At 38.9% G+C, this 18,254-nt stretch overlaps 1 protein-coding gene across 9 annotated transcripts in view; it reads left to right on the forward strand.

Moving 5' to 3' along the window:
• Nucleotides 1-18,254, forward strand: part of SNAP91 (synaptosome associated protein 91) — a 78,779-nt gene that overhangs the window by 8,231 nt on the left and 52,294 nt on the right. For all 9 annotated transcript variants that reach the window (XM_083858029.1, XM_083858033.1, XM_083858025.1 and 6 more), the window contains exons 3-8: nt 10,619-10,761; nt 11,779-11,854; nt 13,647-13,749; nt 15,383-15,476; nt 16,643-16,754; nt 18,097-18,203. In XM_083858029.1, the coding sequence (XP_083714155.1) occupies nt 10,619-10,761; nt 11,779-11,854; nt 13,647-13,749; nt 15,383-15,476; nt 16,643-16,754; nt 18,097-18,203 (635 nt within the window). The remainder of the gene's footprint in view (nt 1-10,618; nt 10,762-11,778; nt 11,855-13,646; nt 13,750-15,382; nt 15,477-16,642; nt 16,755-18,096; nt 18,204-18,254) is intronic.

Raw genomic sequence — 18,254 nt, forward strand, 5'->3', positions numbered from 1 at the left:
TCATTTTTTCTAACTATTGATAAAACTCAAATGTGCTATGATATTTTTTGTAGAGGGGTTTTTGTGAGTAGATAGACATGATCATGCTTGAAGAACACCAAACCCTACCTCTCATGTGCACTGAGAACTGCTGACAGGATGTGTCTGCAGCTTGGGTCTGGCTTGTGGCAATCAACTCCTTTTGGCTGTAAGCTAATATACAAAATTACCACAGGTAAAAAGCAATTTGGCAGGAGCTCCTGTGTTGCAGTAGGGCCACAGAGTTCAGACAAAACAGTTGAGCCTTATGCTTTGACAAGGTTGCTTTACTGACTCAAAAAAGAAATGAAAAATAAAACAATTTTCTTTGGTTTTAAGTGTTTAGGAGACTAGGTCATGGCTGAGATGCAAAACACTGGTAAGGGTAGATTGGAGAGTTTGGTGTCCACTTAAACTAAGATTGTTCTACCATGCAATTAAAGGACTGAAGGACATGTCTTTTCAAGAAAGTGTCTTAAACTTTTCTGTGCTAAGAAGTGATACAAGGCTTTGTCTTGACTGCTGACAGTAGAGTCCATCTCTTCAAACTGACTCTTGGCTTGGCACGAGCGCAGATGACATGATGGCAGCGGGTGCTTCCACAGCAGATGGTCAGGGGTTAGCCTGCAGAGCCTGGCAGGCTCCTGGTGCCTCTGGCACAGTTTTGTTATATATCTTAAACTGATACTTTACAGAATGTTCTAATATGGTCCTACACGGAAGAGAGAGAAAGACATGACTGTTCGAAGCGTGAATAAAACATGCTGACTTGTTGTCCACATTGTTTAAATGTATGCAAGTTTTCAAGTTTAGAGGAAGGTCTTCAGAGTAAGGCAGCGATTGGTGATCCTGCCACAGTGCAGGACAGCCCTAGGAAGGGGCACATCTTTAACTTAATTGAACAGCTGACCTAGATGCACTTCAGTGGGAGTTCAAACTGCTTGTCACAGGACTCCTTTCACTTCTTGCTTCAGGGAGTGTAGGACTTGTATGAAAGGGGCAAGCCAGCTGGCCTGTTTCCTGCCTCTGCAGGCTGCTGTTTCTCATTACATATAGGTCCAATATAGATGAAAACTTTAACTTATCAATGTATCAGTCCTTTAGCAGCCCTGGAGTTTTCAAATCCAACCTTTTCGAATGGAGACTTAGGTTTGGATCCTGTTACGTGGTTCTAGAATCCAGAGTATGTTTATTGTGCTTGTAGCTCCTAATCTAAGTTTTATAGCTTCATCTAAATGTATAGATATATATACATAGGAGAATGTACATTCTGCTAAGGGACAGCAAGCCAGAAGCAACTCAGCAGATTTAGTGTGCCAGTGTTTTGAAAACATGTATATTTTATTATGAGTGATGTTTTGTTGCTGGCAAGTGAAACAATGGTATTTTCATGTGTGAACCTTACCTGTGACTTTCTGATCTGATCTTTCATTCTGTGAAATGACTGTGAAAGACTCTACATTAGAGTTCTTCTGGTTTTGCTAAGTTGATTTAAACTTCAGATTGCTTTGTTGTTGATGAATGGCAAGAGTGGTAACAGGCAAGGTTTGCTGTGTTTGTAATAGGTGAGTTTAAAGAGATGCTTCTTGTTCATCAGAGACCTGGACATTCCTTAGACAATATTATGAGAAACAGCGTTTCAAGTATCATGCTCCATATCAAGAGTTAAATCGACACTTCTGGGTGTTCCAGTCTAGAGATCTGGCTTTGCACAAAGCTTCACTTTCTGGATGTGAGCCTGTGTGGTGGATTCCAAGTTCCTTACTCATCAGTAGCTTGATAGGAGACTTCTACTGCCAGTGGCAAATGCATCATCCAGAGGCATTGGTGACTTCAGACTGTTGATAGCAATTTAGTACTGTCAGGTTCTTTGAAATGTTAGTAGTCCTTACTGCATCTTCTGTCTTTCAGGTGGATGTTCCATCGAATTTAACATCTTGGGGTTTTTTTGTAACATCAAGAAATTTGTAGTATGTGAAAGGCTGCCAGCTCACGTTGAAGAGTCAAGCCTATAGGAAGTAGACTTCAGGTTTTTCAAGATTTTTGAGACTTAAACTCACCTGTCTGTGGGGCAGAAGAAAAGTATTACTGTTTAACTGTTGTAGTACAAAGAAATGGACATAAAGGAATTGCACGGTTTCATATTTTACCCTTTTTTTTTGCTTTTCTTAGCAAGGAAAGAGTAAAGCTGTGTCCTAACTGTGAAGGATATCAATAATTTTGTTTAAAAGACTGTTTTAAGGCACAACATTCACATATGAGGCAGCCATCTGGTTTTATGAACTCTTCTGCTTTACGGTAGATACACAGATACAAGACAATGGATTGAAATGATAGCAGCCATGTTAGAAAGTACTTGCTGCTTGGTTGGAGCTGCTTCAGTGTGCTTCCAGGAGGTCATACTGTTGCACTGGCTTGTGCAGAGGTTTGCATTACACTTGGTTTCTTTTTTCTACAGGTGCATTCATGTTTTCAACAGGGCTGCTTGCATGGTTGTGGGCATTTCAGTCTTAGTTAAACATTTTGGGTTGTGTCATTATGTGGCATCCACTGATGAAAATACTGGGCTCTGGGAATAATCTCTCTGAGGGAATAGCAAAAGCATAGACCATGGTCTGGAAATTGAGTCAGATGTGTTAGCTTCTGAGGCTGCCTGCTCAACTGATCTCTGTCTAGCGTGAAGGCTGTAGCTAATTACCATGTCACTGAAGTTCTTTGCACGTTGTCTCATCCCCACCCAATTTTTGTTTTGTTTTGTTTTGTTAATGTATTCCCAAAATGCAACAGCTAAGTATTGAAGCTGGAACATCTGGCTTCTTGCAATATATTTTCAGTCTAGTTCAGCTTCTTTAGTGGATTACAAATTGCTGTTCTGGGCAGAGTTGAGAGTCTAGTGGTAGTTTCATTTCTACAGGTTCATTAAAAACAAATGATTTTCTGAGGAAAGGAGATAATTTGGGAGTAGAGTTCTTCTCAACTGCAGCGTGGCAACTGAAAGAGCTCAGGTACCATGCCTTAGGTGACTTCCAGATGTGCCAGATGTGTTTGGAGTATAAGATCAGCCCAGCGTGTAAAGGCTAATTAGGATTAGAAAATGCTGTTGTGCAGAGATTAGAGTAAATGGCCCAGTGCTGTTGTGGCAAGTGTGAAATCCTCGTGTTTCTAGTGTAGCTGTACTCTCTGCCTAAAAGCTGCAGTTGATCCTGTTACTGATATTCCAGTGAGCACCTAAATGATAAGAGTTATGGATTGATACAACCAGCAGGTAATGCTGGGGGTTAGTCACTTTCATGGAAGGATAATCATAGGCCACAGCTGGAATCCTGGTATCAGGTTGTGGATGTGCCTAATGTCAACAGGCAATTGACAGTAGTCATTTAAGTAGATTTTATTGACTGTTACCCTTCTAAGCAATAATCTTGAAACTCTATCATGCCTTTAAAATTACTTTGTTGTTTGCAGCAAGAGCTGAGATGCAAGAGAACTGTCACTTTAATGCTTGCATGGATGGAGAGAACAATTCCCTTAGAGGAAATTGAATAAGTTCTTTGAAGGCTTGGCAGAAGATTGGCTGGTGGATGCGCCTCTAAATTAATGTGTATTTTGGTTAAGGCTTCTAGGTTTGAAGTGCTGAAGGAAATGTCTTGTAGAATGAGGTCTGAGATTTGCCAGACAGGATTAAAGTTCCTTTTCATGCAAAGTTATTGGTCAAAAGCTATTTTTAATGTTAACTGGGGTTTTTTTCACATCTCTTCTTCCCCTAGAGTTTGGCATTTAAGATGCCATATTACGATAGGATGGGAAATAGCATTTCTCCAAGACAGCTGCTATTATATTTTAACCTTCACCCATTGGTTGGTGCCCACCAAATGCAAGTGGAATTTTGCATATCTTAAACTATTAAGAGCTATGCAAAATGCCACTGCAGTAATGATATGTGGCTCAGCTCTTCCAGTAAATCAATAAAAAGGAGAAGTGGCACATTCAGCTCCAGAGTTACTTGGTGTTTCATATCAACTTAAGCAGAAATGCTTAATTCTTGTATTTGAGCAGAAAAATGCATGTTTCTGTTGAGCTAGTTGTGGAGCAGGTATGTGTAGAAAGAGGATTGGGAGTGAGCGCTGTGGGTGAGAGGAAAAGATCATTAAAGCTGTGGTTTCTCATCTTTCCTCTACTTTGCTGGAGACAGATTCTTTGGTATTCAAAGTGAGTGAATTCTGTATGAATGAAGTTCAAGATTGAACTTCTTACAACTTTGGACGGGGAGAAGATTCCATTCTTGATAACTAATGCTTTTCCTATAGTGAAGATGCTTTAAAAAGCTGTGGTAGCTGTAGTGGGGAGGAAAGGCAGAATTCTTAGACTGTGGGGCCTTTCCCCCTTTGTTTGGTGTTCTGGCTTCATACACGTGAGGCTAAAAAGGTGTTTTCCATAGTATGTTTGTACTATAAAGTGTGTAGCCTATCTTCTGTTATTCCAGATATGAAATTCCTGAGCAAAAATGAAATTTATTCTTCTAACTAGTTGGATCACAGGTGTCAGCAAGGTCTCAGACTTTGTTCATAAAATATATTAATTGCTAATTAATTTCCAGTCTTAAAGACTATACTTAAAACCTCAATGACTGCTCCTTAACACTGAGCTTCTGCAGCTGGCCTGAATGTTGCCTTTCAGCTCTACTATTCTCCTTGAGAGGACTGCAATGTAAACATTAAAGGTAGTGCACACTGTTCTTCCCCAGAGGCAGTGGAGCTCTAAATTCTGGGAACTTTTCTTTTGTGTAAAAAAATGTTCATGAAACTTGAAGGAATTGCTTAAAGCAAGATTTATTTTTTTTTTAACACAGTTTAATAACACTGTCCCCCCATTATTGGTACTGAGAGAGACAGCTGCTGTAGTTGCACCCTTTAGGCCCTGTAGAAGACCATCTGATGGTTGGCTTTTATTTCCTGTTTCCAAGAGAGCTGAACCTGAACCTCTCAGGAGGAAAAGCCATACATATAAATAATTAAGTGCAGCATAACTCATGTAACACTGCTAATGAGCTAGGGTGATTTTTGCAGATGACTCAAAGCCAAGTGTCTTGCCTTGATATATTGATTAAGGAGGGGTGAAAACCCTATGGAAGTATGTTGGACTAAAATCTGGCAGTGTGTATGGGCAGTAGATTTTTCACTTTGTTTCAAAAGAGGTAATTGGTAATGTAGGAGGTGGTGCACTGTTGTGTTTAAAAAGGGGTAGTGAGATAATAAGATGATTCTAAGGCTAATTAAACTCTCAGGTTGAGAAATTGGAGGATGCTTCAAGAGAAATTTGCTAGTACTCAGTCATTTTCCCTATCTCTTTGCAGACCCTTCATGTGATTGACAGGTTCTGCAAAACACTTAATGCTTTGGGTAGTACAATATGCCTGTGAGTAGGCAGAGAGGAGGAAATTGTGTATAAAAGCTTGTCTTGGTGTGTGGTGCTGTTGTGTGCTTCAAAGACTGATTGTCATGACCTTTCAAACTTCAGGATCTGCAGCAAGTATTTGTTCTCACAAGAGTCTGAGATTTATTTTGGAGGGAGGAGATATTTGAAGTAAGGTTGGAGAGAGGAGGTAGCACCCCTCTGAGGTACCTGGAGAGCACATGCTCATTGGAAGATTGTTTAGGTTTGTTGAGTTGGCATGGGCATGGAAGTTCCAAGGCAGTATCTGAAAGATGCTGGACTTTGATAAAGGGTAAGCTTGCTGGCATCAAGGTGAGATACAGCAACCCTTGAGCAGACTCTTGGGGAGGAAGGAGGAGACGTGGACTGCTTGCTTTTGGGGTTGATTGTTATAGGCCAGATCAAAATGTGTGTTTGTGTAGACAGGGCAAGCTGGAAGTGAAAAGAATAAATGATAAATTATAACCTCAGAGACTAATTACAAACTGTTTTCCAAGGAATTGCCTGATAGTCCAAGCCAACAATATTCAAATTATCTGATGTTCTTATGAGCAACTGTTGTAGAAGCATAAACTGGTTACTTTGTTCTGCTTTCCAATACTGTTTTGTGGTCAGGTTTCTGTAGACGGGGAAGTTCAGCTCTTGCACTGGTTAGCACAATGCTCTTGGCTTCCTAATACAGTTCTGTCTTGCAGGGGAGGGACTGTACTCTCACTTGCCTGTTTAACTTGCATGGTTGAGGCTTGTAAACTCTTACTCTGAGCTGCTTCTTTTTGTTCTTGACTAGCCTGGATTTGGGACAATCCTGCTTTTCCTTTTCAATAGCTTCAAGGCATTATTTAAATATTTACAAGTGAGAAAAAAACTCCTGAAGACTATTGTAACATCTGAGTAATAGTGAGGAAGGTCTGTAAGTGGGTTACTGCTGGAGAGATTTGTCAAAGTTTAGGAACTGAATGTATGACACAGCTCAGATGCTGAGGCAGCTTGTGTGTTAATTCAGTCTGGAATGACAGCTGCTCCTAAGTCGGCACTGATATTCCTCTGAACAGAGAGGTCTTGTGCTCTGCTGCTGTTTCACTGCATACTGAAATGTAAATTGTGAATAATTAATCATGAACTGGGAAATCCCAGGTCTGCTTATTAAAGAATTTAGGGGGGGTGGAGGGGTGGGGAAGGGGAGCCAAAACAAAACAGGAAAAAACCCTTACCCACATCCGGGATACCATCTGGAAAGGTAAAGGACTAAGAGATTCTTTAAAATATTGTAAAATCTCTCATATTAAGGAAAAAAAAAAAAAAAGCTAGAAACTAGTTTTTAGTAAGAGTGAAAGAGCTTGAAATTCTGAAACATTTGAAACGTTCTTACTGTTCCCTTTTTAAACCTTAAGAGCTTAAACACTAAAGCTAGTCCCATCTTTTAGTATGCTCTTCAAAATGTTATGAAAAGAGGTCTCTCAACCTACTTCAGTCTGCCTCAGTGAACCCTCTACCATTCTTTCTCTATTTGTCTTTTTATTAATGGAGGTGTTAATTAGGGAAGTGAAGTAAACCTAGAGTATGATTAAGTTACAATTTTCTTAAGTTTGGGTGAAAAAATTGGCCTGTCCAAGAGCTTAAAGACTACTGTTCAGATTTAATTTACAGTGTCAGAGAATTGATAACCCTTTATTTCTTCTATTACATTGATTTTTCATCCCAAGGCTTCACTAGAAAAAGTATATTGAAGTAAAATTATAGTTTAAAAGTGTATCTTTAATTGAAGAAATCTTTAAAATAGCAACTATGAAAATGTGAAGAGAGAAAGTAGGAGAAATCACATATTGTGATTTGGCAATTGTGATTTAGTCCCATACAAATGAATTCAAAGCATATATAGGTCTTCGTTCTCCAATTACGTCACTTCTGTGAAATGTGTGGTAAAAGCACTTGCTGCTATTTCCGTGCAATTCTGGTTTCTGACCGTGCTTGTAATTTGTATTTGAGTTCAGTGTCTGGGTTCGGGGATTAGCTGTCAATATACTGGATGCCTGCAGTAGCAGAAACTTCTTCAGGAAGGTACCTTTAATCCTTGTTTGCCCTACTTGTGTATGTCCCAAATGGAATCAACTTTGGAAGATTGCTTCATGTGGTTTCTGTTGGGTTGTTCTTCATCTGTTACTTCTTAATATTACCTATTTTGTATAAGCAAATGTACCTGTGACTTCCTTGGAAGACTAAGTTTTATTGTCTCTTGTCCACCCAGCAAATGTTTGAATCTGTATATTTTGAAAATATTGTTTCTAGATTTTTTTTCCTGTAAATGATTTCTTTTTCCTTGCATCTATTTTTCCTTACCACATTAAAATAAAATTAATTTTTCTAACTCCTATTTTAAAATTTAGCTTAGCCACCAAACTCTGCTGCTCAGTTTCCTAAAGTTAGCTGTGCTGGTGCTTCATTCCAGATGCCGATGATTGCTGGTTAAGCTGAGACTCTGTGGTACTGGAAAAGAAACCCAGGAAATTTGAATACCTTATCTTTGTGATGTGACCAAATGGGAAACAGCTCTGCAAGAATTATCCCCCCACCCCCAATCTCCTTTTTCTGGCCTCAGATGACAAGTGACATCTTCATGCATGGTTTAATTCTTTTCTGTGCACTGAAAGTAGTAGACTTAATTTTAATCATGCCTCTCTATTTTGCACACTATAATTACTCATGTCCTAAAACATTCAGAGCAGACTGAGATGCTGTACCCTCCAGCAGTTTGGAGGGGAGACAGAAATGACTGACTGCAGAAGCAGTGCTGTGGCATCATATAGCAGTGCCTTGTTGCCTTCATTGCCAGCATTTCTGTGGATGGACTTCTCTGAGGTTTCATTATCTAAAGTGCATGATGGAATATAAAATTTATAGTGTCCCTCTTTCATAGAAATCTATATACTGAAGCCCAAGACTGAAAGCTTACAATTTTAATGTATTTCCTTATATTAATGAGACAATTGCTGTCACCTGCAGTAAAATCTGAGCAGGGTATGCAGTGCACAGTAAGCCACTTGTGACTTCTAGGCTTTTACAAACCACTGTCTTCTGTAATGCGTTAATCAGCAGTACAGGATGAAAGATCATTGGCCTGTTTGTACCACAAGATCAAGGAGAATTCTTGGAGCTCTGTGCTCTTGAGCTGCTGTCATTCAATAGCATGGCTTTGCTACTACAATACTTTGTCTGCAGAACTGCCTCCTTCAAGGGTAGTATTACTGAGGTTATAGAGGTAAACACATTTCAGAAGGTGTTCAGCAGAAAACTTCAAACCCAGCTTCCATAACCAAGATAACAAAATGCCATGACAACATACATTTTCAATTCAAACTTGGCAAATGGATCACATAATTTTTGTTTCTTGTATCATCCAAGAAAATCTTTCCCCTGGCCTGAAACTGAAGACAACTTGAGCTTTTATGCCCATACAGTAGACAATTTCATATGCAGCCAAGGACTATGGTTTTCCCAAGATTGTGACTCTGAGCTAGAGATTTCTTGGATCTTAACTAAAATAAGTGTTTGTAACAGAAGGTAAAAAACCCATAAAGATTACATGCCAGAAATTTTAAAAAGACCCAAACCAATCAACCAACCAACCAGACAAAACCTGAACTTTTGAATGCTTCTGGTACAGCAGTGTGGGTTTCTGTACACACCAGGTGCATCTCAGTCGCTGATGTGACTCATTGATCTATTTAGACAGATTTGTCCTCTGGACTTTTCCAGTCCTGCAAAGGCAGAATCAGCAGTTTAATGCTGAGCCTTGACTTCCACTCTTAGCAACATTAATGCTCTCTATTCCTTGGGATTATGTAGGGGAGGGAAAGGAAGTCTTCCAAGTGGTTACCCTACTGCCCAAGTGAATTGAACTCCTGTAGACTTGCATAGTTTAAGTGTGCAAGGATCAGTCACAAAATATCCTGACTGCTTTTGAGGTAGAATATCTGTCATCACTGAATGATTTGAATGGTTAGAGGAAAAATTCTACTCTGGAGGTGGGAAAGAAATTATTAACAGTAATTCCTCTGAGGGAAAATAAAAGATGAGTACTTTCATTTCAGATAATGCTTAGTCTAGTAGTTAAACATTTAAATTTTTTCTGCTTGGGTCTTCAAATTTTAAACCTCAGCCCTACCATTAGATATGTGTTTTGTGTTCTTTGTGTTGCGTGAAGTCATCTCCTTGAGTCTTGCTAGGGCTGTGTCTGACGTCACACAGGTTTTGGGCATGCAGTTGCAATATGCAGTTTCCAGCTGTATCTCAAGAATAGGTGATAGCTTGTAGAAGGTAATTGCTGGCTGCTTAACTGGAGTCTGTAGATAATAAGGGATGTCGTAAATCACAGATCCTGGGAAATACAGAGGATAGTGCAAAGCTTGCTGCCCTACTGTTTATGATTTAACCGCTTACCTTAATTTCATGCACTCTTCTGTGCAAGTTTGCATATTCTTAATGTACAGGACGCCAAGCTGTATGTTATCATTTTTCCCTGAGAGAGTCTAATGACTTACTTCTTCTATGTAAGGGGCAGTTGCTTCACTATAAACGAATGTCATTCCTTGTGTTCTTTCTCGCTGTTGAAGAGGTCTTACTGCATGCCTGAATGCACTTTTCTGCTTTCTGAGTCTGTAGAAACTCTAGGAGGTGTGCTGGAACCTGCTGATTAAAACAACCTCTGGGATGACAGAGTATCTGTTTCTGGTGATGTCCCTTTTTTGCTGATGTGACTGGGTTCAGTGTGCTTGCTGTGTTGCCTGTAAGTGAAGAGTTCAGTAGTACTTATTTCTCTAACCCAGAGGTAATGAACTGCAACAATTAACTTAAAAACCTGCAAGCAGTAAAATTATATGATGTCGTGCATCCTAACTGCATCTGGGATAAAGATGGAGAAATGTTTGGTCACAGCTCGGGACAGAATTGTTGGAAAATTACTATTGTTGGATGAAAGAGTTAGAGCACTGTTGCTGTCTGCAGTTTGAGTTTGTTGTTGTTTTTCTTTTTTTTTAATTATGGAATGTAAGCCCTAAACTTTCTGTTTGTCACAACCATGGCCTGCAATGTGATGGTCTGAGAACTTGGCCATGCTGCTAACTTTTTATCATACTTGTAGCACCTAACACCTTTTTTTTTCTCTCTCCTGCAGACTTGATCCAAGCAACTAATGAAACAAACGTGAATATCCCTCAGATGGCTGATACACTCTTTGAGCGAGCAACGAATAGTAGCTGGGTGGTCGTATTCAAAGCCTTAGTCACCACACATCATCTAATGGTCCATGGCAACGAGGTAAGTGAGAACAGCTCTCTGAAGGTCACGTTGGCACTGAGCACACTCCAAGCCAAAAGTGTTAGTACGCAGGGGCATCTTTTCTGAACCAGAAGGGACCTGGAGAACAAAGGGCAAGAATGATTCTTGTACTGTTTATCTCCATTTATAAAACCATAAGACCAAGATGCAGACTGTGCCAGGATGCTGACAATTTAGGCACTGAATCTGAAGACAGCTACACAGGATTAAACACTACCTGGGATTTTTTGACTAAGGTCAAAGTTGATGTTCTGGCACATGTATACTGCCATCTGAATAATTGCCTTCTCTGTATGAGTGTTAAAATCTTTCCTAGAGCTGTAAATTTAACTTGATAGCTTTTAGATTTTTGTCCTTATCCTTGCTTTTTATTGACCTGTATAGACAAGTATGCATAAAAAGAGACAGCACGCTTAACTTCAAGATGACTGTGAAACAACTTCAGTATGACTGTGAAACAGTTCCTCCCTGGCTGTATATAAAATGTTTTCATGCAATATATCACAGTATAAATTCTTACTCCTGTTTTTCCTTTCCAAATTTTGGTCAATGTTCTCATCTGATTTCTCTAACTGTTTCAGGCTGTAAGTCCCTGTATTTGATTAGGGGCTTTGCTTGTTATTAAAACAGGCCCTCAGCTTGGCTGAAACTGAGGGCTGCTGAATTGAGAATAGCCTGGATATGTGCTTTGTAAGCAGATAAATCTTGAGCTCCCTCAAATCCCTGAGAATTAAACATTTTTATTGTTCCTTTTGCAATATATTTTGTGTTTTGCACATAATCTATTTTTTATATATACAGTAGAATATTTACTAGAGGTTCTGACTAAAAGTAGTTAGTTTGAATAGACAAAATGTTTTGGAGAAGGTATTGTGTGCTACGACAAAAATCAGTAGTTTCATGTTTTATGCTGAAAGTAGACTGGTAATCTTGCTTCTAGAAGGTACAACGCCTTCAGATACATCCTGTGATAAGAAAAATTACTTTGTGTTACAGAGATTTATTCAGTACCTGGCATCTAGAAACACATTGTTCAATCTCAGCAATTTTCTGGACAAAAGTGGATCTCATGGTAAGCCTACTTATGTCTACAATCTTAACAAGATTTTAAATAAGATACTATTGTTAATTTGCTCCTTTATTCATAAGATATAAATAATATAAAAATGTGCTACTGAAGCCTTTTTATAAGTACTTAATAAATACAGGAGTACGAGCGAACTGCTGAACAACTTCAGAACAGTATTTCTTATCTCCTGCAATATTTTTACTCAAAAGGTGAAACTACAAATCCTTTAAGTGCTGGTTGAAATCTGGGCTGGGTCAGCTATCCTCTTAACTCTTATGGGTGTTAAAAGTTGAAATGGATAACTTTCCATTTAGTTTTTTGGATTTTACTCAGTCTTGAATGATAATTCAGTTGCTTGGGGACACTGTGCTTCTTAGGCATTGTCTGTAACTTCTTTATGGTAGGGCTGTTGGCACCAAAAGAACTGGTTGGTTTTGATTTGATTTCAGTAATGAATTTAAAAAGGTCTAGGCAGAAATTAAGGATTTGTTCCCTCTGAATCTTACAAAGCCTGCCTTTCTACTTTTCCCTCTGGAATTATTAGTGAATTTTCCTGTGCCCTCAATTAACAAAGGAAAAGCTTGTTTCATGGTAGCTCTACCAGAAAAGAGGGAAAAATATAATTCTTCAACTGTCAGAGAATATTTGAAAATTGTATGCAGACTACAGACATGCTACAATGATGGGCAAATTCAAAGCAATACCACATTATTTTATCTCTTGATGTAGACGTGACACAAAAAAAACTTCAGCATCTTATAGATGTGGTAACAGAAGGAACAAAGCTAAACAAATACTATGAGTGTGTTCATCTAAGCTAAACATGATATATGTGTTCATGTATATGCTCAAAGACACTGGCGTTTGGCAACAATTAATTCTGTTAAATGCATGCATTTGTTTTCTTCACCACTTTCTTTAAACTTCAATTGTCATTTCATAGATAATACATAGTATATCATAGATAATGAGGCATCAGATTTGGTAGTGTTATGCTTAAGTTGGCAGGGATACTTGATGATAAGAGATTTGAAGGGAAAATATAGTCATTGACTAAATTGGGGCATGTGGATTTTTAGAAAGGTAGCAAAAAGGGACCTGAATTGAAGAGGAAGATGAGTTGCCTTCTGCACACATTCCTGTGGCTTTGGAGGATAGGCTGTAATATTAATTGCTCAGATGTCATGGGCCTGAAAGTCACTGAAGTTTGAGGCGCCTTGTACAGTATTATGTGCCTTGAGCATTTCTGGTGTGACAGTTCAAGGAAGGCAGTAATCTCTGTGGATGCCATCATGATTTCTTTGTTCTGGTAAAACAAGTCAGGAGAATTCTGAAGGTCCATGTAAGAGTTGGAGTGGCTAAAATGCATGAATCGTCAAGAGTGTTGAAGTTGAACTTGAACTTTGTCCTGGAAGTCATGTACCAGTTCAGTAAAAACTTTTTGTTACATTTGTATTTTTTCTCTGTTTATGGAGGGGTGACTTTTTGGCCATCAAGTAATGTTACCCCATAACTATGTAGGGGCCTCAAGCAGGTTTCCCCCAGAGCCATGCCACTGATGCATTTTATTATTCTGTCGGAAACAGAGAACAGTGGTAGATTGTTTTGGTGTACCACTATTGATGTTTTCTCAGAAGCTGAAAGATGTCCTGTGATGCGTGTTCTGTATGTGAAGTTGGATAGTATAACAGAAATCACATAATCTTGGGGTCTGTTGGCTGTATATTATTGTTTACTAAAGAACTTCTGAACAAGCATGAAAATTATATGTAAAATGTGAAACTGTTTTTTGCAGGTTATGACATGTCCACCTTTATAAGGCGTTATAGTAGATACTTGAATGAAAAAGCATTTTCCTACAGACAAATGGCATTTGACTTTGCAAGAGTGAAGAAAGGGTAAGCAAAGTTTAGCTATGTATATTAATAAGGTTGTCTGACCCATGAAAATCTTATTTGTGGCATTACACTTAGTTCTAGTTTCTCAGTGATTTTCTTGTTATATGCTTTGTGTAGGTACAATGAAAAACCTGATTTTTAAAGTACTTGGTTAAAAATTGCCCAACGAGGGGAGGAAAGACTGGGTAGTAAGACAAATACTGAAAACCAAAGTAAGGTGCCTTGTGAAACTGGGAGGTTTTAGTGCTAGGTTTAAATCTTACCCTAATTAAATTTTGCTGCAGTGAGACTGTGTTTAGGATTTGGAGAAGGAAACACTCTGAAACTATGATTATGATGTTTCATTACTCTCCAGACACTTTCCCTAAGAAAGATGGCTGATTGCAAACAAAGCCTGAAGTGAATGCCTGAAGTTCTGAGCAGGCAACAGAGCAAACAGTTATAAACTGAACAGAATAAGGTTGTAAACTGCTAGTTTTATTTCCCACAAGAACTGTGTTAAAAAGAGTTGACCCAGCCCAGAGTAGTGTGTTGGTATTTATGAGAACATTTTTCTGGTCTCTGATTCCTCTAACTGGGACTTTAAGGGCTCTAGATGCTCTCTTGAAGCACAGTTGTCACAGCAAGTGGCTTAACACCCGCTGAAGGTGCAGCTTGATTCAGTGCATACTAAAGATGCTCCTGCTAATCATGAGTTCCACACAGGATCCTTCTGGCAGTTCTGGTGTATTCTGCAGCTTGGGATTCTGACCTGTTAATGCAGACATCATTACCAGGCTGTTCTCTCCTGCTTCTCTAACAGCCAGAAAGTGTAGGGTCTACTATGACAGCTTTGCTGTGTAGCTAGATGCCATTTCCTTTGTGGAGACCACACGAGTTTGCTCTTGAACACATGATGTTGAATAAAGTTAAGTTTGGGCTGCTGGGGATCCTGCTATTCCTGCCTTGTTCTCAATTCCTGGAAAGGCTTTCTGTGCCAGTTATTTCTGGTGCTCAGAACAATGCATACCACTATTCTTACTTACTTTATGCTGAATTCTGAGGCAGAACAAGGTACTGCCTCAGAATATAGCAGAAAATAAGTAAGAATAGTGGTGTGCATTTCCAGTCTGCATATATATACCTGTCTGCAGACAGAACAGGGCAATACATAATGATGGTTGTGCAGGTTTGTCATAATCAGATAAAAGTGACCATGCTTGAAGACTATGAGACTATGGATGACACTTAAGAAATGCTACACATCCATGGACATGTCAGCAATGAATTGTTATTAGTTATTCAAAACAAACTTGGTGCACAAAGTATATCACTTCTCTAAGTATGTCTGTGGCAGTATTTCTAGTTAGTCAGTTAAGCTCCCAGTGTCATCTTTCCATGAAGAGATCAATCTCTTGCATTCATCACTCCAACACAAAACCTTTCCTGACTTGCTATCAGGAAGAGTGGCTGGATAAAGGATTTTTCATGCCAGGTCTCACGATGACATGAGAAGCAGGAGAATCAGGCTGTGCTTTTGAAATTATTTGAAATGAGTTACAAGTGCTTTAAGTATAAATTTTAGACAACAGATCAGTTTGGGGGAAGGGAGAGAGGAAACAGCATGGCTTCTAATTTGTATTCCCTCTTGCAGAGCTGAAGGTGTAATGAGAACAATGGCTCCTGAAAAGCTCCTGAAGAGTATGCCAATATTACAGGAACAAATTGATGCACTACTTGAATTTGATGTATGTATTGAAGCTGACCTTCAATACAGTGGGACAGTGGGCAGTGACTTATAAATGATGCTTTATTATGAACACATTTCACCTTGTAGGTAATGCTTTACTCATCATCCCTTAGCGGGGGCCAAAATATCCCCTTTTCAGTGTCTCACTGAGGTATTGTGGCCAAGGATAGCCCTTGCCCATATATATGAAATGTAAAGATTGCACTTCTGGTTTTGTAGAGAGAGAACTTGGAGTTCGATCTTCCGCATCAGTGAGGAGGAAGAAATTGACAAAGCAAGGAGACTGAACACTCTGTTTTCTGTCTCTTGGCAACCAACTTCTTTTGGGAGGGAGGGAAAACCCCATCAAAATACCACATGTACATTGTTTGGCTTCCTTAAAATCTTCATCTGGTTTTCAGCTGTGAACAAAGTTGGCTAAAGTTTAATCTAGATTGTTTCATAGAAATAAGTGTGTACAATATATTTATTATGTCATGAATGTTGGTGGGATTGTTTATGTGACCTAAGGATAAAAACAGGAATCAGTTGTTGTAGGAGCCACAGTGTAAAATTTCAAAGAGGTTTTTGAAGGAATTGGTTCTTCTGTTGTTGCTGGGCAGCAAGATGCACTTCGAGGTGGAAGGCAGAGCCCACTACAGCTCTCACAGAACGTCTCATTGTGCTTTCCATTCCTTAATAGTACAGGAATTGTGATAGTGCTCTCAGAAGAGGAGGTATTTTTAAGAAACGAAATACCTTTTAATAAATGAGCAAATATTTTCTTCCCAAGTTAATGTGAGAGAGGATCTTGACATCATTAGTTGAAATAGATTATCTCATAGACTATTGAGTCTTTGTTGAGCTCTGCTGTAAACTGACATCTTTTGTCCATTTCATTAAAACTGTAAACAGCATCTCTGCCTTCCTCTTTTTCGTGAGAAGTGAAGGAGACAAGACTAAGATATTTACTGTTGATGTGGCTACTCCTCTGCTGTAGTGGATTGTTTTTGAGTGGTGAAGAAAGCAATCATTGATCTGCTAACCAATGCTTTTGTTTAATGTCTTAGCATGAGAGTTTCAGTGCTTGGTTCTGTGTATAACTGCACCAAATACCTGGTGTAAGTCAAAATGTTTGATTGCGTTTGACACTTCCTTTGTAAATAACTGATATTTTATTTGTAGGTTCATCCAAATGAACTGACGAATGGTGTCATAAATGCTGCATTCATGCTTCTGTTTAAAGATCTCATCAAACTTTTTGCTTGCTACAATGATGGGGTTATTAACTTACTAGGTAAGTAACCTGGCTTTTATCTCACATACCATACATGAGTGAAGAATCAGTTTCAGATCTGCCTTAGTTTTTTTACTTAACTTTCATTAAAGCTACATCTTTCTTGACTCATCTAGTCTGAAATGAGAGAAAATTTTTAGCTGTACCCTCTTACATCTGAGGCTGGATCATCACATGTCCTTAAAAGTAGGATAAGTATAGATGGATACTTTAATGACAGTGACCATCTCTGTGCTTAAAGAAATGTACAGTGCTGTGTGAGCATGTGTAATATGTCCTGCAAAGTTAGAAGCTTTTGCATTTTTAAGATGCCCGCATTCTTCTTTTATATATCACAGAATCAATTAGATTTGAAAAGACCTCTGAGATCGAGTCCAGCCTGTGACTGTACACCACCTTATCATGTAGACCATAGCACTAAGTGCCACATCCAGTTTCTCCTTAAACACCTCCAGGAATGGTGACTCCACCACCTCCCTGACCAGCCCATTCTAATGTCTGATCACCCTTTCTGTGAAGAATTTCTTCCTAATGTCCAACCTGGCACAGCTTATGACTATGTCCTCTTGCTGGTTGCCTAGGAGAACAGACCAACCCTAACCTGGCTATAACCTCCTTTCAGGTAGTTGTAGAGAATGATAATGTTATGTGATAGCCTTGTATAAAACAATACACTCCTGAATAACATTCCTGATCTGCCTGAAAGCATGACTGCCAAAACTGGATCCCCTCCACAACCCTACCTACCATCAGCCATCAAAGTGTAAAAGAGGCTGTGATCATGTTCTGAAGCTCAGGCAGCGTGGTGGGATCACCAGCATAGCACAATGGGTTGGCCATAAAAATTCAGTTGATATTTCACTGTCTACTGCTACTTAAAGTGTAAATTCGTCTTGAAATGTGTGGCAGCTGTGTTTAATAATGGACATAAATTGACTTTAGGGACCTACTTAAGTGAAAAAAATACAGTTCTTTGGAGGGAAGACAATTTGGACAGGACATATATTAATATGTTTAAGTATCCTTAATTATTTTGAACTTTTTTTAACTTTTGAACTAAGTTGGGTAGCTACTTCACCTGCTTACATTTCAGTCTTTAAAAATGTGGTTGACATCACACACAATGCTGTGGCTAGCTGGGGTTCAGTTTTATGGTCTGTATAATTGTTTAGCAGCTCAGCAACCCCGACTTCTAAAATATACTGTGCAAAATACGCCACTAGAATAATGTCCAAGTAGTAAATGGTAATGTAGTGTTGTATTCTTGACATGTGATTTTTCTGAAAATGAGACTTGCTCATGTAAGACATCTTAACTGAAATTTACCACATTATTTCTTTAGAGAAATTTTTTGAAATGAAAAAGGGGCAATGTAAAGATGCTCTTGAAATCTACAAACGATTTCTAACTCGAATGACCAGAGTATCAGAGTTTCTTAAAGTTGCAGAGGTAAGTGGCTTTTGGTCTTCTGGAGGGTGGCACTTAAGTATTTTGTGATTT

This window comes from Zosterops lateralis (assembly GCF_965231275.1).
Source record: "Zosterops lateralis genome assembly, chromosome: 3".
Classification (NCBI taxonomy): domain Eukaryota; kingdom Metazoa; phylum Chordata; class Aves; order Passeriformes; family Zosteropidae; genus Zosterops; species Zosterops lateralis.